At 39.9% G+C, this 24,394-nt stretch overlaps 1 protein-coding gene across 4 annotated transcripts in view; it reads right to left on the bottom strand.

Annotated features, from left to right (window-relative positions):
- Positions 1 to 1,708: 1,708 nt before the first annotated feature.
- The window catches only part of klhdc8b (kelch domain containing 8B), a 147,058-nt gene continuing 124,372 nt past the window's right edge, over positions 1,709 to 24,394 (bottom strand). For 3 of the 4 annotated variants that reach the window (XM_069527160.1, XM_020088991.2, XM_069527159.1), the window contains exons 5-6: positions 21,697 to 21,798; positions 1,709 to 9,940 (exon numbers count right to left, since the gene is read on the bottom strand). In XM_069527160.1, coding sequence (XP_069383261.1) covers positions 9,744 to 9,940; positions 21,697 to 21,798 — 299 coding nt within the window. In that variant the 3' untranslated portion in view covers positions 1,709 to 9,743. The remainder of the gene's footprint in view (positions 9,941 to 21,696; positions 21,799 to 24,394) is intronic. The other variant, XR_011243257.1, reaches the window with a different exon arrangement.

The raw sequence follows: 24,394 nt of genomic DNA, 5'->3' as shown, positions 1-24,394 counted from the left end.
AAAGACAACTCAAGCACAGTCACCATGAAGAGAATTTTCTTACCATGTGGAAGCTGGTCCTGGATGCTGTAAAAGTTGTATGTTAATATCTGCAACTCTGTCCTCATCTTTGCTGGATTTGGTCAAGTTTACCCTCTGGTAGCTCCAGCTGACATACCCAAGTCTCAACATACACTACCATTTCTATTGTAATGTTGAAAAGTATCAAACTTCTTTGAAAAACCATAGTACCATGCAGAATTAGAATGGGAGATAAATAAAATAAATAGTATTGATTAATATTGTGCTTATTTTCTGGACATATAAATTAATAGGTCTACAAAATATAAGAAAAATGTTACACAATACAGAAGTAAATATACTATGTTTTCCTGGGTACAAACTTTTTCAAATGCTAGGGAGAAAGGTTTTGTGAATGCCATAAAGTGCCATACAAGAGTAAAAATAACAATTTGCATGTAACTGCAAATTATTATTTCAGGGAAGGGACTTTTATTTCCTAACTTCCAAGCACTGAGGAGAAATCCAAGAGCAGATATTTCATATGCACAGAGAAGCAGAATGGGCTCGAGCAGAAGAGGGGAAGAATTGAAGCTGGGGTGCAGCAAATCTAAGCACAAGCAGGGTATTTTTGAGTGCGAGTGCAGGGTTTGGAGTACAAGCATTACAAAATCAATAACTCCTGCTCTCACACACTCTTGAATAAAATATCACCATAGGTACTGGACTTATTGAAAGGTCGATTTTCCTGCTTTAAGTCACTCATACTGATACGTACAACAAGGAGTTTTTAACTGGTTATGAAACTATCTCATTTGAATATCGCTGCCTCTTTGAGACTTAAAATAGCAAATAAGACAATCAGGGAGAAAATTGTCTTTTTCAATAAACTATAGAGTCTGTGATGAGCTCGGACCCCGGCCAGATCAGACAAAACGATTATAATGTTGTCATATTACAGTTCTAAATCATACAGCTACAAAAAGATACATGATCACAGATGCGCCAAAATAAAATAAAATGTAAAGTTCATTGTAGGAGCTTTAATATATTTATACTATACAACTATTTACATACAGTGGGCATGTGCATGTCAGAGGTAGATTGTCAGCTCTTGCTTAGTTTCAGGAAACACTATAAAAAGAAGTTTTCAAACTAAAGATGATCCAGTCCCCGATTTAAAGCTTAAAACTCCAGCTGTAGACTAAGCCAAAGAGATGTTATTAGGTTCAAACTTATTAATGTGAAGTTTAAAGATCCTGTAAAACAACAGCGAGAACAGTATTTCAATCACAGCATGGTAGAAATAATGGCTGTTTCCTGCAGCTCGTATTCAGTGTGACAGACTGGTTCGTTGGAGAGTATCAAGAAGAAAGGAGATTCATTAGGAGAAGCAGCTGACCATGGAGTCATACATCCAGTTATTACCACAGTGAGAATAGAAGTGCTCATTGTGAGTTTTTCTCTCTCTTTATAGAAGTGCTCCATCCATGTGCTGCGATTGAAGTGGGTTTTGATGTCAGCCTCATCTATAATGGATCAGGTGACAGCTCCTGATACACTTCTTCACAGACGGGCACATGGAAATAGGCAAATGGAAATAGATTGTGGTATATGCTCTTTCCTGTAATTATATCTGCTCTTTTTTCTTCCTCTGGTGCCGCAGTCAGGCAAGGAGGGGGAGAAAAAAAGTACACAGGACATATGGAATCAGACAGCAAGTCAAAATACTTTATTATAGAACAGGATTCATAGTCGAGGCACTACCTCACATTTAGTATAGGCACTGAACTACTGCACTGGAGTCACAGCCACCACTCGGTCTGAGAACCAAAGCCTGCCAACCACACTGTCATCAACATGACATACATCTGCTAAATCAAGGGATCTGATGTGGATCTATGAAGACTCACTATTTTATATTTCCTTCAGGATATTTTGATTAATAAGAATAAAAAATGTTAAGAGATGTGGGTGTTAATGAGACCGACTTTGACCAAACACTTTAACCCAACATTAACCTTTGTTATGATTCAGAAAGTGTCCCAGTGTGACTGGCAGGCTTCAGTGAGGGGAGTCAGCCTTTCCATGTGGACATTACAACATCCTACTAATCTAACGGAGTCTCCTGGATTCTTCAATACATTTGATTCCACTCTTTGTCTTCCATAAAAACACTGCAAGGTCATGAATCTATTACCTTGACAACAATAACCCCAACCATTAGTATCACTATGATGAATATTATCATTATGATACAAATCATAATGTCAAAAGCCACAGCAGCATATCGCGTCTTGTTTCCTTCTGTCTGTGTGAGAATGAAAAGGAACCCTCGTCGCAGCAGTCTAATCTTGTTTGTTTCTAGAGGGATTATCAAGCAGCTTAAATGATGTTATAATAACTTTGTACATCTGTGGCTCAGAGTGAGATCCTCACATTAGCTCCATCAACAGCACAATGTGTTTGCTGCTGAGTGACGCTGAACAGAAATATATTGAAGCTCGTTTCTAGTTTGCCTTGACTTTTGCCTGCATGTAATTATATATGTTATAGGTCAGTCCACTATGACCCCTGTCACAATCTGAGTTGATTAATGGGATAATTTGACCTTTTGGGAAATGTGCTTTGATTGACACGCTCTTATGGCTGGACAAAGGGAAACTGCTAACTTGTGGTTTTCAGGGGGATCTTAATTATTTCTCAGCAAACATCAGCCAGCTGCAGGGACTTCCTAACGTCATGTGCAACACTGAGGTTGCCAGGCAACAGCTAAAACACAGTGCAAAAGTACCGGGTGGATAAACAGACAAAAGGTCAAACAATAGTAACAGCACATAGAATAAGATTCTATCTCCATATAGAGACATGAGAGTGTTATCAGTTTTTAAGTCAAACACTTTCCCACATGCTCTCCACACTGCTTCACAATTTTCTGTCTCAATTGCAGGAAAAAATAATTATTAAATTGAATAAACTGTACCCTGATGTACTGTGACTGTGAATGTACATTTTAGAATTTTGTAACACACATTTTTATCAGATGTTTATTAATATTTCAGTGTAATTCAAGTTAGTGGACTTTTGTGTTCAGATTTTCTACAAAATTAGAGCACTTGCAAGACAAATTTGAAAAAGAGTCTTTCCTAATTTTTTCCCCTAAAGTGGATTGAGTTAAAAACACTCAACATTGTGTTTTATAAGATTCACTTTCCTTGATAGTCAGAGTTTTCAAAGTCCATGCCCACAGTTTGTAACCCAGGACTTCTAATTAAAACTGTCCTCAGAGACATAATCAGGACCATTTTCAGTCTGGGGACACAATACTAATCAACAGAGAGACGTTGTCCAACTGTCTTCACTGGATTAATTGATCGTCATGTGGAAAATAGATCTTTAAACTGCTTTTAAACATGCACTCAAGTCTGGATGACATCAGGAGATTATCAGGGCTGTTGTCAGGGCACGTTGATGACATTTCTCACAAGCGACATACGCAAAACTGAAAAATACAAAAATAATACAGATATCTCAGTTTAAAGAAGAGGAGCCACACATGGAGAATACATAGACAAAGACGTCAAGAGAGCTTCTGGTGATAAGAGCCAAGATGCTGTAAACAAAAACATGTGATCTGTGCGTCCTGCCTCTGTCTGCTCCCCCTCATCTGAATAGTGATTCCTGCTGCTCATGTCTGAAAACAGCTTCATTATTATTAGGATTTTTCATAGTGGATATATATATATACATATATATATATATATATATATCTTGTCATTGTTTGTGTAACATGAATTCAGTGCTGCAGGGGCTTGATTTAATGTTGAGAGTGTAATTTGAAGTGGCAGAAGTTTATGTGTGTGATTATTTGAATGGCAGAAGTTAAACCAATATATGTTTTCACAGTCAGTACAGGGATAAAATACAAAGTGAAAAGTATTATAACATAAATAAGGATATATTTAACTTTTTAGAATTCCACACACGTTGCCCGACACCTCCCCACACAGCAGTCCTCCTCTCCCTGTGTTCAGTTTTCTATCTTTCTTATCACCTTCAGAACATTAGATTTGGTTCAGTAAACCTCCCAAATTACACTTGCACATACAGTACAGAGCACACAGCAATACTGATCCACTGAGACCACAGAGGTTTTACCAAGTCAGTCACTGCAGGGAGGCAGCACAGTACAGCCAGAGAGATCAGAAGCAGAGACACGTCTGTACAAACTAGTTTAATACTCAGCTCTGAAAATGATGGACAGCTTTGAAGACCAGTGGTTCTCCAGCTGCTGGGGATTCGGAGATGGCAGCTTTTTGAAGCATTTCGGTTCAAAGCTCCCACACATTTTTTATTTTATTTATTTTCTGCTGATTGCAGTCTGAAAACCCATGAGAGTTAAAAACCACTCATATACTCAAATACTAATAAAATATGTTGGTGGCAAATATATCTTTGTTCACCTTCTTGTCATTCTTCTGTAGACTTTTGTCCTTAAGAGCCGTACGTTAGCGAGCATGACTACGTACTGTACAAGACCAACATGGTAAAAATAAACAGATCTATGTATATATCGAAAAATAATATCTGCTGTGACATCAGCCCAAGCAAAGCTTTGCAAGAACACACAACTAGTTACAACCACTTTGAGGAACCCAGCTCTGATCTGCACAACACAACGACACATGTGTCACCTCACGACCTCAATCCACAGCACAAACATCTGGAGGGAAAAAATATCAACAAACAACAATGAACAGTTTGAAAACAAAAGAACACAAAACATTATATCTAATCCAGATCACTTCAACAGTAATAGTCATGTGGATGTTAGATTTTTCTTTTCAGGGCCAAATATGAGACAAAACACAACGAGATCATGTGGGTATGTTAATGTAAGAGGAACACATTGATGCTACCTGCAGGTTTTGACACTGTTCCTCGTTGCCCAGGAAACTGTTCATTTTTTCCTGCACAGAAATCATAAAAAGAGCCTTTTCATTGTCAAAAATAAGACACAGTTCTACAAAGGATGCAAAAAAGTGAAAACTCTGTAAAGTCAGCTTCTTCAACCCCCGGCTTGGCACCATGCTGAACGCACCCCCGTTCTTTTGTCAGAACCTGAGTCTGTGAATCTTGTTTTTTGTGAATCAAGCAGCGTGCCTACATTGAAACAGGGCCCTGAATGTTTCTTGGACAAGAGGGGACAGCAAATCAACAGATGTTTCGAGAGGTAATGATACACAAGGCAACCTTTTGGGGGCAATGTAAGAAAGTTTGTTTGCTCCAGATGATGAAACATGCCTGAAAAGAAGGTGTTATGCTTGTGCATTTGTTTCTATTTTACAAGATTGCTTTATTAAAAACCTGTGGAATAATTTTAGGGCTCTTATTGCATTGACCTGTGCCTCAGATGCTTTAGATCGTTCAAATCTCACCCAGAAACCCGTAAAACTAAATTAATGCTCTTGTCCTGTAAGAACACATTTACAAATGCTTGTGCATCATCTGCTCAGGGCCTGTTAAAAAAAGGCACAGCATGAAATGAGCTGCTACCTGCACTGAAGCATCCTGTTCTTCTGTTCTTTTTCTCAACCTGCCGTCAGGAGCAGCAGAAGGATTTCACTGTAAAACAATCTGACCCTGAAAGTCACACAGCCACATACAGTCAGAAGTATACAATTGTGATCGCACACAGGAAATGATTGCACTTATGAGAGTTTTTAAAATGAGAATTTAATTCAATGACTATGTGACTAAATCTCCAGCTGCAGCATTTAAGCCTTTTATAGCTCATTATTTTGGTTGTAAGGTCCACACTGTTTACAGTTGCATGAGACAGCTACTGCAGGTGGTCAAATATTCAGCAAGCTTATACCATATTTTACAAGTGGCCAGGTGGAGACCAAATACTGAGATAAAAAAAGAAATATAAAATAAGACAAAGCAAGAGACCAGCGGGTGAATTTAGCAGTTGAAGAGAGAGAAACTGTTTTCTAAAGAGATGGTGGTGGACAATGCAGACAGTGCAACACAGAAAATCCCCTGCAGCCCCATAAATATGTGAAGTGTAAGCATCTCCAACTATTGCTGTTTGTTTTTAAATCTTTCACTTGATGAATTTTTTCCTTTTGGGTGTATTTGAGCAAGTTGAAGTATGAAAATAGGCTTTTTGTTGCCAAAATGTATTTACTTCCAAATCCATCCATGACAAAAGCACACATGCAAGGGTACATACGCACACACACACTCTCACACAAATTGGAGGCTAATCAGTGTATTGAGGGCCACAGTCCCCTACCAGCAGAGCTACTTAGCGACAAAGTGATCTGTGTATTCTCTCCAAGCTTTTGTGGTTAGTGCCAAGTAGAACTGTGTGTGTGTGTGTGTGTGTACTTACATCTTTGCGAGGACCATTTTGAGCATAGACCTTATGGAATGAGGACATTTTGGCCTGTTTGAGGGTTAAAGCTTGATTTTAGGGTTTGAATTAGATTAGAGTTAGGCATTAAGCTGTGATGATTAAAGTTAGGGGCTAGATTCTGCATTATGTGTGTGTGTGTGTGTGTGTGTGTGTGTGTGTGTGTGTGTGTGTGTGTGTGAGAGAGCATACAGTATCTGAGTAAGTATGAATGCTTAGGGTTGAAAGTCAGTGCTTGACTGTGCATACGGGCTGTAGTGTGCACGTGTATATGCGTCTATGTTTGTGTGTACATAGAGTATGTGAGGGGTGTGAGGCTTCCACCAAACACACTCAATTAGGTGCACACAATGCAGCACCAGAAATAACCAACTGTCAGCTGGCAACTCATCCGAGTCTAACTCTGCTAACAAGGTGTGCCAGGGTGCAGACCAAAAAAGCACAAAAGGTGGGGCAAGAGAGGGAAATAGATTTGTGTATTTGTGTGTGTGTGTGTGTGTGTGTGTGTGTGTGTGTGTGTGTGTGTGTGCGTGCATGTGTTTTCCTATGTAATAAACAATGATTACTTGTATAATTGACTCTCTATAATTGATACAGCCTTTTTATCTTCCTCCCTCTTTGCATATATATCAACATATGTCTTCTTAAGTAGGGGTTCCTGTATTAGCAGACACAGTGGTTCATTAGCCTCTTGCATTTCTTTAATTATCTGAAATTGTTTGGATGCAGCACGTATTATTTCTTGAAATTTAAAGATGGAGACGTGTATAGAATATTATCTGGGGACCAACCAATCATATCCCGCGATCTGACCTCTCTTTAATTATCTACGTTAGATAATTGAATGATCTGTGGCTCTCACATCAATTTATCATTCTGTAGTACACTTTGTCTTCAATCACTTAATCATCAAAAACACTATTGAATTAAAATAAACTTACCATCAAATATCATTATCATGGGATAGGGGTATGTAGGTGATACATTAATCTCAGACTAATGGTAATTCCAGTGTGACAGTTCCACCTAGTGCATCTGCTTCAGCTGTAATGATGGATTGTTCCAGTGCATCAATTCTGAATGGAGAAGAGGATGACTGGTTCACATGGATTTAAAAAAAATGCTTCAAATGTGGCAGGAACAGTCCACAGCAGAACAGACCAAAGCTGTGTCTCAATCAGGGACCGCATCCTTAGTCGGCTGCATTCGTAGACCGAGGCGCAGGACTGTCCCAATTTGAAGGCTCCTCCAAATACAGCCGACAAATGGGTCCTTCCACCCCCGAGCAACGAAGGCTCCACCGGTTGGATCCTTCCCGGCCCAACGTATCCCATGATTCATTATAATTCATGTCAACGTCAGGAAAATGTATTCTTAAATCTAAGTTCTAACCGAACAGCTAACGTTACACATGTTAAAATAAAACATGTTTTCAATATAGTTCAACCAAAGAACATTTTCGTCTGTAGCTTTGTTGCTAGGCGACGGCTGTTATGGCGGTACAATCTGGTAATGCATTAGGAAGCCCAGACCGTCTCATTTCGGTTCAGCCGATGCGTGTGTACGTGGCCGTTGGATGATGCAGCTGATGTCGGCTGTGTAGACCGAGTCCTCCGCAGGATGTGGCCGCTGAATCGAGACACAGCTCAAAACAGGCTCCAGCCAAAAGGAAACACTGCAGCAGCTCATCCTTTTTGTGTCCTGCCTGGCCTCGTCTGCTGTCTACAGGTCACTGAATCTGTCACAGGATGTTCTGCAGAGCAGCTCCCTCCATCATTGTTTATCCCCAACTCTTATACAGAGCATTACCTCAGCCAAAACAAACTGAATCGATCAGAAGTCTTTGGAGAATCAATTGCTCCTTCAAAATGGCCAACACACATTCAAACTGCTGAAATTATGTGGCCACACGCCGCACAGACCACCTCTGAATGTGATCTGACTTCATTGTGTCTTTTTGCACAACAGACAGGTGTAAATGCTTCACACCTGGATCACCACAAGTCCATCGGAAAACCCAAAGGAAAACATTGAATCAATGTAACCGAGGTCATAACAATAAAACACTAATCTGTATATATTGTAGGATTTTGTCCGTTTTGTACAGCAATTAAAAAAAATATGAAGCCTAGAACCAGTTACGAACAGGGATCTGACACAGGAGTCGTAACCTGGACCTTAGGATGCTCTGACTATACCCACATTTTTTCATTGCTCCAAAATGTTGCACAGTTATCATCAGATACACTTCCCCTCCTCATCCATCATCTGGCTGCTGAGTTTGAGCTAAAAGAAACATAGTTCTGCCATCAATCATAAAGCTCGAGGGGAATATAATGTCAGGTGGCTGAGGTTTAGATTATTATTTATCTTTCAGGATGCTTCAGTGCAGCAGGTGCTGTTTGACTACCTCTGCATTCACTCCATTAGCTCCTACATCTCAATTCTGCAGTGTGAGGAACCATTTGAGCTTGCTGATTGACTGCTGCTGTGCTCATGTTGTAGCAGAGGCGGGTATATGGTTAGCAGAGCGAGATCCCGACAAGTTCAACCACAGTCAACCAACCTTCACCAACTGCACATAAAGGAAACACAGTGACTGTGGTCGACGTCAGCCGGCGTTTTACTGGGCGTTCATCATTTGATCATTTGAGCCGCTTGCGGAGCAACTCGTATCAAGGGCCACTCTTTTTGACAGCGTGGTAACGGTGGCTAGCAATGCTAAATGTCTCACGTAATGTATACAACACTGCAACCAAAGGAGAAGAACAAAAACAGACATTCACATTCCCAGAACGTCACTGATCATATAGAAAAGTGTCCAAGCTTGCTGTTGCAGCAGCAGGTGAGAGCGACGCTGCTGCAAAGGAGGAAATACAGATATGGCCCTATGTTCCTTTATTATCCAGCAAAGTACCCTGCTTTTATTCTGAAAAATGCTCAACAGTTTAAAGGCGTGTTGTTTCTTCAGACACATCGTGTGTGTGTGTATCGTTTTTTTGCTCATGTTTTTTTCTTCCTCTGATTTCCCCCGAGAAGAAAAGCTGTCACTTTTCTGTTCTTGCCAGTCACAGCAGTCAGACTGACTTGTAATCTTGTATTCGTCCATCTCTGTCTCAAACTGTTTCTGCAGATCCCATTTTAGAAATCCTCGCTGAAGGTGACACGTATATATCCCAGTTCACAAGAGGAATCCATGAGTGGGACATTAAGATAGAAAAGTATCTCAAAGTGTGATCCGTGGATCCAATTCCTGTGTTTCTGCACATACATGACTAAAATATCAACGTTGCATTATTCCCTGTGTGTGCTTGTATGTGAGTCACACTGTTTCCTGTAAGCAGAGGGCTTCAACAGCATTACTGGGTCCCTGGGCGACACCACCAATAACAAAGAGCATGCTGGTTGTCTGCAGGAGTGCAGAGGAGCAGCGTGCAGTGGGCATGGGCGCCACATACTCCCAGCGCCGCTTCACAGGGTTGTAGCTCTCCACTGTGCCCAACGGCGATGGCTCATTACCTGTAAAATGTAAAGTAAAATGTTAGGATGACAATGCTAATCAGGATTAGACAGTTCACTTTGACAACAACTGGAAACAAACAGATTCAAATCTTGAAATTCATATCACACACACACACATATGAATAACGTGTACTTATCACACCTCCCACAAGCACCACGTACACACGTGTAGGCACGGCTTCAGGAGTAGAAATAACTCATTAACTCAGTCACACACACACACAGACACACAATAATATAAATACATGTACACACGCACAAATGCAAAGAATCCAAGGTAACACCTCCTACAGAGATGTGATGAAGAATTCTCCTGACTCAACTCCCCCTGCTGCCATAAACACACTCTAATGGTCTTTTTTTATATCTATAGGTTACTGTGATTGCACAAGCAAGGGGTAAACTGTAGGTAACAGCAGCAGATTTACAAAAAACTCCAATTGAAAATGTTATCCAGTACACACTGTATTCTTATTTAAAGCTGATCTACACAAACGTTCAACCAGAATGTGAAGTCAGTGCCTTACTGTCATGCAAAGCAAGGGGACATTTCTAGTCTTGATGATCATAAAGTGCTCTATGAAAGAATTTGGATTGAACCACTGAACCTCTAGTTAGAGGTCGACTGCTCTAAACCCCTGAGACACACCCCCTTGGTGTAGCTGGACAGCATCATAGAGCTGCAGCCTTTAAATCTTGGGAGGGCCTTTGGGCACTACACTGGTTTAGCATAGCACTTCTGTACCTTTGTTGTACTCATGATGGTCACTGCAAGGGAACCAAATATCTATTTTCTTTATTTCACACATTTTTCTTCCAAGTCAAAGACAGGGCACCTGCATGACCCACAATGCAACTATACGGCCAGCTGTTGGAGATTTGGGTGTGTCATGCTACAAAGGTCTGAAGGCTGAATCATGTGACATTACAAGAGGACATATGTCTGATTTCCAACAGCTCCCTCTGGAGCAACTGAAGACTTTTTTGGTTTTCACAAATGGAAGTGTAAAACCAAGTGGTACACCGAGTGCACCAGTAACAACAAACAGCAAAGATATATATACAGCATATGTGCTCATTGTTTAGTTGTCTTCAACGGTTTATAACGTAATTTGTAACATGCAAGGGGTCGCTTGTAGTAGCGACCCAATAAAGACACAGCATCCAGTCCTGCAGCTCCTCTCAGCTCTACAGAGCATTTTACCCAAACCTTTTGTTCTGATTCACCCTCACTGCGCTCATGTGTTGTGTTCAGACTGTGTGCTGCCTGTCCAACACCAAACAGCAGACAGACAAAGGTAGTGAGCTCCTGATGAACACAATGGAGTATTTAGAAGCTAAAGAGTCAGATATTTCCCACAAGAGTAGTTGGAGCCCAAAAAACAGAGCTTAAAAACAGTGAACATTGATTATTGATTACTTATATTGTTGCGTATGCTGAATGTGAAAGTAGGCAACTGCTTGCCTGTTGTTGATGTTGTGCTGCCCCCAGGTAGCCATAAGTTTTATGGCTACTTGGGGGCCATAAAACTAACTGATGCAGATTTAATATTATCTGTATTTGCTATGATATCAGAAAGAAATTAATTAAAACATACATTAAGTTTAAATGTTTTCCTTGTATCTCAACTTTATGGCACAGACCAGCAAAATGAAAGTTTTCTTTTCTTCCTCAGTCATCATCAGTTAAACACAGTGTGGCAGTAGACCATGCAACGGGGCTCTCACCACGACAGTCAGAGACGAACCAGTCACACCATTCCGGGCTCAGCAACTTCTTTATTTAAAACTTTAACACAAGTCACAAAAACACTTAATTTAAAGGATCCAGCTCTTTCTGCTGGACCTCCAGCTTCACCCAGTCTCTTCCCCAGTGTGTCCCTCTGAGGCAGCTCTGCTGCTGCCTTTTCAAGCATGAGGATCAATCAGCTAACAGCTCTCAGCTGCGCTGACTGATCCTCTGTGGTGCAGGTGAAGGTGCTCTCCCAGCCCCTTCACCTCTCCCAGCCCCTTCACCTGCACACACAGGTTTTGATTTTATATATTTGGAACCCTTTTCTTTGTCTCACAATCACTGCTATAACTCCCACATTTTAGAAAGAGCAGATAATGCAAAATAAATCAATTAATCAATTATTAAACTTTGTTTTTTTTTTTTTTGGGCTGTTTAGTACAACTTAATGTAAAAGCTGCCAATTACCTCTGGCTTTAGGTAGAATGATTTTTTCTATTACGTAATGTAGAAATGCAATTTTATTTTATATTTATATATTTTAGTTTTTTAGAAGCTGCTCTATGAACTCCACAGGCTGACACCAACAGGAGAGCAAAAAAATGACAAAGACGCTTTCATTTATAGACCACATGTTGGGTCTCACCAAGGATCCATCTTGTTCCTCAGCTCTGCTCTGATCTTTCTTCTTCTTCCTCTGTCTCTCTTTTCCTCCCCCTCAGCTTCTCTTCTCCACCTCAGGTGCTATCCTCTCTGACATTATACATGCAAGCCCTAAATAATTTTTGTTTCCATGGAGACATACATCACAGCGAGTCCCCAAATGATGTGGACTGGTGAGCCCCCCCCCACACACACACAAACTTAGCTGCTCTCAAAGGCTTCCTTTTTTAATTCTCAGCCCACGTCATGTCAATTCACAGGTCGTCACTCCTCTCCTCCGCTGTTCTGCTCCCTCTCATCTTTTGACCTCTATTCATCCTCTTTAATTCCATCCATTATCTCCCTCACATTATTTGGTCTTTGGCATCATTAACTCGTAGCCTCCTCTTTCTTATACTTAGTTTTTTTTCCCTCTGTTTTCTTATCAACATTTTTCTTTCTACTTTATAAAACTTAAACCTTTTCATCTCATTTCCCCTCAGCTCTACTTTCTCATTAACCCTTCTCTATTCAACTCTCCCTCTCTCATTTTGGCTTCACTTTGTCCTCTTTGATGTCTCTCGTCTTAAATTGTCTTCCCGGCTTCTGCTCCTGTCACCTCTCTAACTCGCTACGTCTGCTGCATCGTTCTTTGTCTCACCAGTTCTCTTGTTCTTCAACTCCTCCAGAGTGAGCGTCCCTTTCTCTCCTCTTCTCATTGTCCAACTTCATGCACACACACAGGTACAAAGAAATTCATCTACACTCATACTATTTTCCTTATAAAAGGTATTTTTGAAATGGAAATAATCCAGGGTATTTTAGCTTCTAATCAGAAATAATCTGAAAACAGATATCACATGATATTCTAGTAAGGGTGAGGCCACTTTATTTCTTGTCCTCTGGAAAAGAGTCATGTGATTAAAGTGCGACGAAACAGAAGGATAGCTCATGACTTATAAGACCCTGTCAGGAAGCTAACGTGGGCACATCTAGACTAAAAAATAACCTCAGAGTTTACAAACTGAAACAGGGCCGGCAGCATTTAATAAGTCTCGAAGCTCCAAAACTCTATCGTGAACAACAGTGATGCATTTTAAATTAAAACATTTTGATGTGGAATGTAATCACAGTGCAATGACCAAACAATATTTATTTGCCATTTCTGTTTGAAGCTTGTTATCCTTGCCTGCAGTCTGATTTTAACTATATATGCACAGTTGCATAGTAGTAAACAGAGCAAAAGGAAACTAAAACCTAGAGCACCAGACTATTTCCTCATAAACTATATATGACTATAGACATGTTTTTAAGGTTTTGTAACTTTGGTACAATAAGACTCCATCAGACTTGCTTCATTTGCTTTGGAATTGCACAAAAACAACGATCTGTGGGTGTTTACATGGAAAGCACGAATTAAAGTTGTAATTGTAACAAATATGAATCAAAGTATTATACGCTGGAGTTTTTATGCGCTACTACTTTTTATAGGCTACTCAACTAAAAATGTCGACAGCTTGAACACAGTTTTTTTTCTCTTTTGTCCTCGATTGAATGTGCCCCTCTGACAAAACCCCTGGCCCCAGCCTGGCCCCCTCAGTGAAATTGGTCTAGAACTGCTACTGAAAAGAGTAAAATATACTGTCAAGTCATTATGAAACTTTGTGTTCATCCTACCCAGTTTATCTGCAATACAATACTTTATGGTCAATGTTTTTTGTAAAATGAACCTGAATTTGTTTTATTGCATGTTCATGTGTGAAGTTAATATATATTTTTGAATGGTGTTATTTTTGGACACATTATTATTATGTCGGCTATTTCAGAGGTCTCTTAAAGGTCCAGTGGGTAAGATTTAGGTGAAAGGGAACTATTGGCAGAAATTTAATGTAGAATAATCCTCATGATGTATATATATATATATTTTATTTATGCACAATGCCAGTTAACTGTTTTAACACAGCAGCCCACCATCGGGAGCTAAACAGACAGCAGACCCCCTCTCTTCCTGCTCTAATGCCTGGATGTCATAAAGGTGCAAAGTGGGACAGATGACATCTCGTAAACAGCATGATTCAGCAGGATTTTGGAAATTAATCCATTATCACATTCAGCACAGGCATGTGGACGCTAAAGGAAAGTAGAAGGCTAACATTAGCCACACTCTGCAAACCATTACCTGGACTGCGGCAGCCTGCAGGCATGCCCCAGTCTCATTTGTCCTGCCACTGCATTATAATGTGATGTAGAACTGCACTGTTGCTTCACTTCCTCCATGCAACCGCTCTCATTTTCTCACTCTCACAAACACACCAACAATGGACCCATCTATCATAGTAAGACTGGCCATCGGGTAAATCCAAACCCATCAGTGGTTTTCACAGTCCGTTGCTTTCTCTTACATCCTCGACTGTTTCCATGAGTGTTTCTTAGTACCATCCATCCTGAAGCTTACAAGTGCTTATTCCTGTCACCTCTCTCTCACCTGCTATATCTTCTATCAGGCAGCGAGACCAGAGGACAGCGCTTCATTACAAACTGAAGCCACAATAAACCTGCAGCCGAGCTCGTGGCAGCGTCACGATTGCTGTGACATTGTCATTACATGGCTTTTTTTTTTTTTTTGCACTCATTCTTGACCTCCTTGCTCACACTGTGCCTATCAGGGGTGTAGAGCAGGTCAGGTGTTTAGTCCCTGCTGGCAGATGCTTGTGGATGTGTAGTAGCAACAGCTCAGGGAAGCTGTGCTGCTGCAGGAGAGTCCAGTGCAAAAGGTTGATTTCCTCAACACTGGATTATCACAGCTTTACTGCCTGATTGATCTCACCTCGGATTTGCTCAAATAATTATTAATTCAACTCAATCTCCAGTCATCATTTTGCTGCTTTGGGCTCCTTTGCTCAGAGAAATCCCTTCTCTCTGCAGGAGAGTGGTTGAGAACCTATTTCTGATGCGGCTTGTTGTCGTAAGAGGTAGCTTACTGGAATTTTGACAGTTATTAATTTCTTCATTAATCCTCTTATCTGTCTGTCTGTCTCTGTTGTATTTGACTGAAGGTGGGGCCCAGATTCTGACTGGAGGATGTCAGAGAAGCGAAACAAAATAGTGAATTCAACAACTTATTGTCCAGAGTTGACCAATCTCAGAGCCCATTGGCTATCATTTGACTACAAATTAGCCTCTGGGGGCAATGGGGCTTCAGGCCAAGACGTTATGTTCTCTTCAGTGTACACTGTTTACAGTCTATCTAGTTTCCTTTATCATATACCATTTGACCAGTTCTTAACAAAACATACAAACAGTTATACCAGTTATGAAAAACCTTAAGGTCCCAAAATCTAGTTGCGCGCCTGCAGATTCTGCATTTTCACATGCAAAATCTGTTTTAGAGAGATTACCAATCTACCAGCCACAACCATTATGTGTTTAATATAGAAAGTTTATTTGGCTGATAATAAATTAGTGAGAACACATCTAATTTGCCACATATAAAGTTCTTGTTGATTTCCGGTTTATTGATTTCTTTAAAATGTGGTGATATCTGCACATATACTGTCAGAACCCAAGACTCCACTGAGGCAGCCTTGGTATATACAGCATTACCTGTATGTTAACAATAAAAGGTTAGATTTAATTCTTGAGCATAATTTATCTCCAAAAAAGATTGAATCTTCCAACCAACAATGAATCATGAAAGAGTTCACTGAGGTGAGACTCTGCAGGATTGTGATGGAGCATGCTTGTGAGCTGCCATGATGACCAGCTGCTCTCACCTGGCCTGCAGGGATGCACATCTCTGGAAATGGCAGACAGAATTTTTATGAACAGAAAGATCTGGTGATGGAAATTTTTAGTGTTTTTTGATGCTTTTGGTGTACTCTTGCATTTTACACAAATCTACTGAAGTGTAGACTGGAAGTTAAACAAAACAAAGCAGCTTTAATAGTTGTGTAATAAGTTTGTGACACTGTGTGGCCTTGTGATGTCAAGAATAAAAAAGTTCTTGTGAGAGAAAATTACATTGGATTTACTTTTTCTACAGAGCTCTACAAATCTGAATAATTCATCTGTATCTGTCTGCAACGAACTGTAAGAATAACAGCATCAACATGCAGCAGTGACTCACAAAGCAAGCGAGGCAAGTCATTCTGCCTGTTAAAGGTATTTTTCATGATTTAAAGGAAACTACATTGAACTCTGAACTTGTTATGCCTTTTTATCATAACTATGAATTTTCTAAGCTTTTATTTAAGTAAACTTTCATTTATTCGAGTCTCAGTGAGATCAGGATTTTATTTTATGTAAGAAAGCTCAGAGGTTGAATTGATACAAGCTCTTAAACTGAGGATGCCTTCAAACATATTCCCATGAGTAGTTTTAAACAAAGTGCAGTAAACCGAAAGAGAGACCATCGTTTGACTTTAGAGCAAAACCAGTTCTCTTCAGTGGGTTTGCACACATTCTTTTTTTAAAGCTACTTGAACCAGTTTTTTCTGTTTTGCTGCCTCTGTGTTTTCTGTTTCTTCATGTGAACCCTGATGTGACGGGTTGTATATACTGGCTAATTGTTTCATGCTAAGGAAAAAAGATCCTCTATAATCACCTCTAACTCTTTCAGGAGAATGGATGCATTCTTCCTCCCACATTGAACTAAACTACTGAAGTCAAATATTTTGGCAACTTATACCAAGGCCATTATAATTTCAACACAGAGATGCTGATTCTATATAAATATCAACGATGACCAGTGATGAGTTTAATAGCTGTCCCCAATAATTAATTGAATTACACTGTTGTAACTGTGGTAAATAGTGTTAGGTAGTAAAATATGTGATTTGTTTTTCAGTTGTATAAAAATCCAATCTAAATTTGTTAGTTTTCGAGCAACATGTTCAATAGAGTTTTGTAGGCAACCTGGTGGCATAGTATTTGGGATGCTTTATTTCATTAAGTAGAGTTTAACGCATACACATACAAGATGGTATGGTCTGCAGTGATTATAGATTTTGAACAGACAGCTTGTTTTAGAGGAGTTAAGAGTATACAAGGAGTATGAAATAATTTGCTATTTAAATGGGAAACATACTGCATTATATAGTACTTTTCTTGTCTTCACAACCACTCAAAGCGCTTTACACTACAAGGTACATTTATCTGTTCACATACACATTCATGCAGTGCTTTCATATGCAGTGCTTGTGTGTGTGAGTGTGTGTGTCTGCGCGTGCAACTACATTACAGATGCTCTTTGATCTCTGCAGATGTATTTTCGTCTTTTATTTCCGAAGTCAAAAGGCAGAAGGTTTGAAATGTGCCATAAACAGCTATGACTCACAAGCCCCCGAATCCCCCCATGGATTAGATGGAAGAGTCAAAGCTGACACACAAAGAGAGGAAATATATCTACCTCTTTCCCTTTCACTCCTCCTCAATGTGTCATTTTTACGTGAGCCAACACAGACACACACATCCATTTCATCCTGGTACCTCATTCAGTCCTCTCTGTCCTTTCTCTCTGTCGTCTGCTGAATTTCTAACTGACTCTCAACAGGATAGGACTGGCGTTCTCTCTCTCTCTCACACACACACACACACACACACACACACACACACACACACACACACACGCACACACACACGTCAGCCTGCATTACTGACTATCCCTCTGAGGTCTGCACAGAGAGAAGCAGCTTAAGTGAATAAGGCCTATATGGGAATGTGGTAAAAAAAAAAAAACAATCTAACGACTAAGGTATTAATCAATTTGAAGCAAATTAAAGCTGTAGTCTCTGCCAGTCTCTACCACATTGGTAATTTGACTGAGTGCGCTTTGAATAAATAGAGTGATGGTTGAGATAACTGTGAGCCTCTACTTCATGCATTAAACATTTAGGCTTGTACCCTTCCCTGTAACTTGTTAATTCTTGTTGCTAGAGTAGGTTTTGTATTTGAACATTACACAAGAGGATAAACGTGATAGATATGAACTCTAGGGAGCTGTGGCTGCCCTACACATATATACGCAGAAACAACTCTTTATACTTTGTGCCACAAAACATCAAATGTACAATTGTACATGCTGCAGAACCAGTGTAACAGCCAGTAAAAGCTGTCTCATCTTTTTCTGCAGTATCTCAAAATTGATGCAGTATTGATTTGTAGATGACAACTGAGATGGAGAACAGAAATAATTTATTTATAATACTATACCTATTTATTAACATGGTATGTTAACACCAGTTTGCAAGTGTATGTTTAAGTTTGAATGTGTGTGTGTGTGTGTGTGTGTCATCTTGCTGATGCATGTAGATGCAGAGAATGGAGTCAATATCTGCTTAACAAGCATGTCTTCAAGGAAAGCTGACCTCAGATTAATCTGTAGCATTGCTCAGTCTCTCTTCATGCCAGAGTGTTTACGTTTAACAAATGCAGCTCAGTCGAGGAGAAAATTGAAAGTTAATTTGTCTATGTGTGTGTGTGTGTGTGTGTGTGTGTGTCGATGTTTTCGATAAATCAGGGCAGTGCTGTTGATTTGCTGTGAGTGAAGACTGCCATTACTTCCAGTTCAGACATGTGTTCAGCATGAGGAAATATTTACATTTCCAATACTTAGTAGAGACATGATTTTGATTTACTTGGGCAACATGATGCATCGACCTGCAGAGTGGCAGAGCCCCTGCCCATCCCCCGTTCAAGATGTACGCATGTGCAAGGTTCAAAACATGTAGAAATGGCAGTATAACTAATGGTAAGCTCTGAATGAAAATGAATATAGTTTAATTTAACAAATTACTTTATTATCATTTATAGTTTAGGACTAAGGCTCCAGTTTTCTAAGTTAGCTTTGTTAATACAGTGCCTTAATGTGTGTGTTTACATTTTGTATGTCAAGACATGCTGCATAATAAATGATGTGTTGCTGTTTTAAACGAGACACCAGAGGTTGTTGTATTCCTCTGTCTCTCCCTGTCTATGCCAGCACAATTCTAAAGGGTTATTGATACAGTACATACATTTAAACTGAAACTCTATTGCACTTTTCAAAGGAACTGAATATGTATTTTTTTCTCTCATTCTTGACAGTGCATTGTGTGACCCCTGAAGAGGCAGAGCAACTGTTTTAAGATTTATGTTTATTATGTAGGCTTACAGATGTTTTAACTTTATAAATGTTTATATTGATAAATAATAATTAATCAATAATCAATAAATAAATATCCATGAAATTATTTTAGAGGACAAGAACATATATATATATGTACATATTTATAATGTTGGCAGCCTTGGTAAAGTTTGGTATCTAACAGTGGTGGTATGTGCATATTCTAAAACGGTGGTTGTGGGATTTGAACATGCGTACATCTGGAACAGTGGGACCTCCAGCTCTGCAAGGAGAAATTGGTTATTTTACATTTTCTATCTTTGCTTTAAAGGGACATTCCATTTCACATATGAGGATCAATTTATTTTTCATTAGGATTACTCCGCCTGTGAAAACATTTGCATAATGCCTCATCTGACTTTGGGGACAAGGTTGTGAAGTCACACATAAATAGAAATTTCACATTGAGAATTTGGAGGTGGAGACATGGGAGTAAACCGGGAGCAGGAGGTTTCAAGGCAAGAAATAGACTGTTGACATAAAACTACATCCTGTGAAGCAAGGGTCAGGTGACCAATGGCGGTAGCTGAAGGGTGCTGCTGCTACCCAGTTAATCTGCGAGCGCTTTTACAGCCGGTAGATATTCATCTGCTGTGCAAACTGTTGAATGTTATCTTACACAGCAGACTGGGTGTGCATTCGCCAAAATATGCTATTTAAAAAAAGGTCCAATTGAGAAACTGCATTTTTTTTTAGACAGAACCGCTTAAAATAATGTTTCCTGAAGGCTTTAGATCAGGGCTGTAGTCAGGGGAAATGCAAACAAACCCTGTTTAAGTACCTTTTTAAATGCAAAATAGCATTTACACACATTTTTAATGTTGTTTACTCACTTGTTATTGTCCAATTTTTTAAACTTTGAGTCAAATTCAACACCATTGTTTACTGAGCATTATATGACAGTTCAGTTGCAAATGGTAAATGGTGGTTGCTTGTTTATCAGTAAGTAAGATTAAAAACATGCCTTTGTGAAGTTTGATGAACTCAAACAGGATACATCTGTAAGACGTGTATCTAGGCTAGCTATCTAAATCATATTCTAACAGCTACATTTTAAACTTAATTTCCAATGATGCTGGCTGGACATTTATTCGGCCATTTTTACAATGAATGCACCCTGTGTATGTTGTTATGTGTTATTACCATAGACTGTATTACACATGCATTAATGTAGAATCTGGATTTTATTGTTGTCTGTTAATATGTTTTATAAGCAGAATTTGTGAAGCAACTAGCAACTAGAGCTTGATAGAAAATAAAAGTTGGTCTATATGATACGATTTCAGTTGTTGGGTGCCTGAAGTTCATCCACTTTTTTAATAACAGCGTGAGAGAGCTGCCAGAAAATTATGGTTTACCCACCTTTATTTTTTAGCAGTACAGCACTGCTTAACATGGATGAAACAATTCTTATGTTATGAGAAATGTGAAAAATATTTGAACGTTCCTTAAATATTTGCATGAATCAGATCTGCTTCGCTCCTGATATGTATATATATATATTTTTTTTTGCAATGTTCACATCTATAAAAGTAGATAACAAAAAAATACAACAGGTTGATTGACAGCTTTGTCTCTTATTGTCACTGCTGACTCATCTCCCAAAGACCATTCGTCAGGTGTCGCGGGTCACAGGGGTTTGTGAGAAATGTCTGATGTCACCTGAAGTGTTGGTGTATGAGTTTCATTTAAGAAAAGGTTCAAATACATAGTACTAATTGATGATTGACATTTCTTTTCTTATGACAGTGTCGTTGAGCTAAGGCCATCATCATCATTTTTTAAGCCGATAAAGGGCAACGCAGATATACATGTATTATAGTTTGAGGGAAAAATTGGTTATTGTACAACTGTAGTAGAGAAACATAAAGGAACAGAAATACAAATATAAAATGAAGCCAATAAGAGATATACTTTTAGATGTACCTCCGCATCACACACTGCAGTCACATACTATCAGACACATTGTTGTGTTTGACTCATTTGTTTTCTACACACAGATAAATGCTTTGCTACACTGGGCTAAGGCCTTTGTGAGGTATGTAGCATTGATTAACAGAAAAAAGGTGCAGCAACAATGGACGTCATTCACTACTATGACCCGGGTTGTGGTTCTGCCTCACCTTTCTTCCCTCTTCAGTCAAAGCACAGCATTGTAATTTATTGAGAGAAAAGAATGCACAGAAAAAAGACAGGTAAAAGAATGGAGGTGCTGACCTAGACCACCAGCTGCGATGACCCTTCCTCCCAGGCAACCTGCCACAAAGTCAGCCCGCTTCTCCCTCATCCTGGACATTCGGCTGGGTTTGATCCAGATGCCTGTCGGAGGAGAAAAGAGAGTCAGCCATGACAGAAGCGAAAAGTTTCTCATTTTGAGGGAATAACTACACAACAAAGTACTGTATGTAAACACTCACACATCAAAAATGTGAGCATCACATTGGACAATATTCTGCTGCAATATTTGCTCCCATTCAGCCACTAGAGCATTAATCAGGTCCACAATACTATTGTATGATAAAGCCACAGTCATCGCTACTCGTTTTATACCATCCTGTCCCCTGTTATTGTTTGCAAAAGCTAATGATGACATAATTCTTACCATATGGCCATACATCATTTGATCTATTATAAGCTGTAGGTGCTATAGGATGAAGCTACAAAAATATACTTTTGAACTATATGCATGGCGTCATTTTTGGATTTCTTTGACTTCTCTAGGATGTCACTTATCCTATGAATCAAATGTTGTTTTATGATGATGTTATTGGGTTGTTATTTTTTTCCACACAGACTCACACAAAAACGCAAGAAGTGATCACCACCAACAGCAATCAGCTGCAAGACTTAGATTCAATTATAGTTGAGCGACACCAGGGGCAGAGTTCTCATTTTAACAACTGATCCTCTAGCCAACATTCACATACAATCATGAGCTCTTTAAGGTGAGTTTAAAAAAACAGAAGCTAAAAGATCCCACGATGACTGTATCATACTCTCTGATCAAGAGAGGAGTTCATCAACTTCATAGAACATCAGTATGTGAGACGAGCAGTCTGCTCTGACGTCTCACCCGACCACGACAGCTGCTGCCTGCATAAGCAGCATGATAGTGGATCACGGTGTCGTTCAGTCGATAGATGGGTGGGTGAACAAATGAATTGTCATTTGACAACACAATAAGCTTAGTTCCGCTGAACAGACGGGTGTTTGTTTGTTAATGTACTTTACTGCAGCCAAGTCTCCGAGCACTGAGGACACAGACTGCCAGTTAAAATGTTGCCAACATTGAATGTGAGAGACACTAGAGAGAGGGGGATGATTGCAAAATTAGTTTAACAAAACAACTGTTGCTGTTGTTAGGAGGCAGGTGCAGTTGTTCTGTGAGGCATTTATATTGCTGCTGCTTTTCTGTTGTTTTGTTTTTTTAACTAACGTTAAAATGTGCTTTCCACTACCGAAGAGACTTAAAAGAAAACATCACTTTGGTGGAAAAACTCCCTATTTTTCTTAGTCAGCAATAACCATAGAGGAAGAGAGGAGGATGGAAAAATAAGGAATCAACAGTTTTTCAAAGGAGAGGAGAGGGCAAATGTTTTGCAGTGCTGCTGTAAAGGAGGCTGCAGGGGAGTAATGGCAGAGTTGCAGAGCAACTAAATGATAATCTCTGAGTCAGAGGACGGACACGCAGAGTCCCCAGCACCAACAGATCCGCTGGCTGCAACAGATCATCTATTCAGCTGTGGAAAAGACCAGACAACAAGCAAACATAGTGCAGATATACAGGAAGAGACAAGAGGCTTGTGCTTTTAAACAGGCATGCAAGCTTGTAACTAGTTTTTCCTTTTCTCCTCCTCAGTGTTTCAGCCATCTCTGGATTCAGTTCAGCCTCTGCACCACTTCTCTGATGGGCCCACCAGTGTGTGTGTGTGTGTGTTTGTGAGAGAGAGAGAGAGAGAGAGAGAGCTGAAGGAGGGCAGAGAGTTTGTCTATTCACAGCGTGGATCTGCTCTCCAGGTCTGTGCTCCCCCAAACACCCCCCTGGGAACTGCAGCCATGGTGGGCAGCCTGAAAGCCATGATCCCATCCTCAGAGCACAGGCTAGCAGCGTGAGAAAGTGCACAAAACACAAAGTCAACATCACAATAACTGTAATTACAGTTGAGCAGCTGTGGTGGATTAAGGGGTTCACCGATAAAGTACGGTGCAAGTGTAAGGAGACGCAAAGAGAGAGGTTTGTGAGAGGTAAGTTGCCTTAACATAAATTTGACGTTCAACAAAAAATTCCACACTGGCTGTTTGAAATGTTTTTAGTTTTGGGTGATAAATATCAAACCTTCAAGCTGCTTTCAGACATGTGTATGATACCAACCGCAGGGGATCCTCTGCTGGATTCACCGCAAGCCAGTCGGGGGCACTTAATGATGTAAGAAATATATAAGCTACCATCAGAGGTCAGATCGAAGCTGTATGTGTAATTTAAGACTTTTTAAGGAGCTGCAGGAACCCTGGTTAAGGTGGGAGTGGAGTTTTACTCAAGAATTCCATGTATGTTTTTATTCTTCAGGCTTGTGGATCAGTGCAGCTCCAGAAGATAAGAGATGACCTTATTAAAGCCATAGCTGAGACTAAGGCTCTCAGACTTGATGCCCTGGCCTAGCTGGCTGCAAAACACCAGAAGCTCAAGAGCACTGAGGCCAGGTGTGCAACTCTGGGGGCATACCTGCACCACGAGACAGCAAAGGCTGATAAATGCTGGAGCAGGGCGGAGACTCTGGAAGAGGCCAACGTTGCTCTGAAGGAGGAGTGGGAACTTTTTGAAAGAGCTTGAACACAAGGATGAGCTCATAATATATGCGGTTGAGACCAGGAAAGCTGGTGGAGCTGACTCAGACCGGAGAAGAGTGCAGCAGTG

This window comes from Paralichthys olivaceus, chromosome 6 (genome assembly GCF_024713975.1).
Source record: "Paralichthys olivaceus isolate ysfri-2021 chromosome 6, ASM2471397v2, whole genome shotgun sequence".
Lineage (NCBI taxonomy): Eukaryota > Metazoa > Chordata > Actinopteri > Pleuronectiformes > Paralichthyidae > Paralichthys > Paralichthys olivaceus.
The sequence above is the reverse complement of the archived record's forward strand: the minus strand, read 5'-3'. Positions and strand labels throughout refer to the sequence as shown.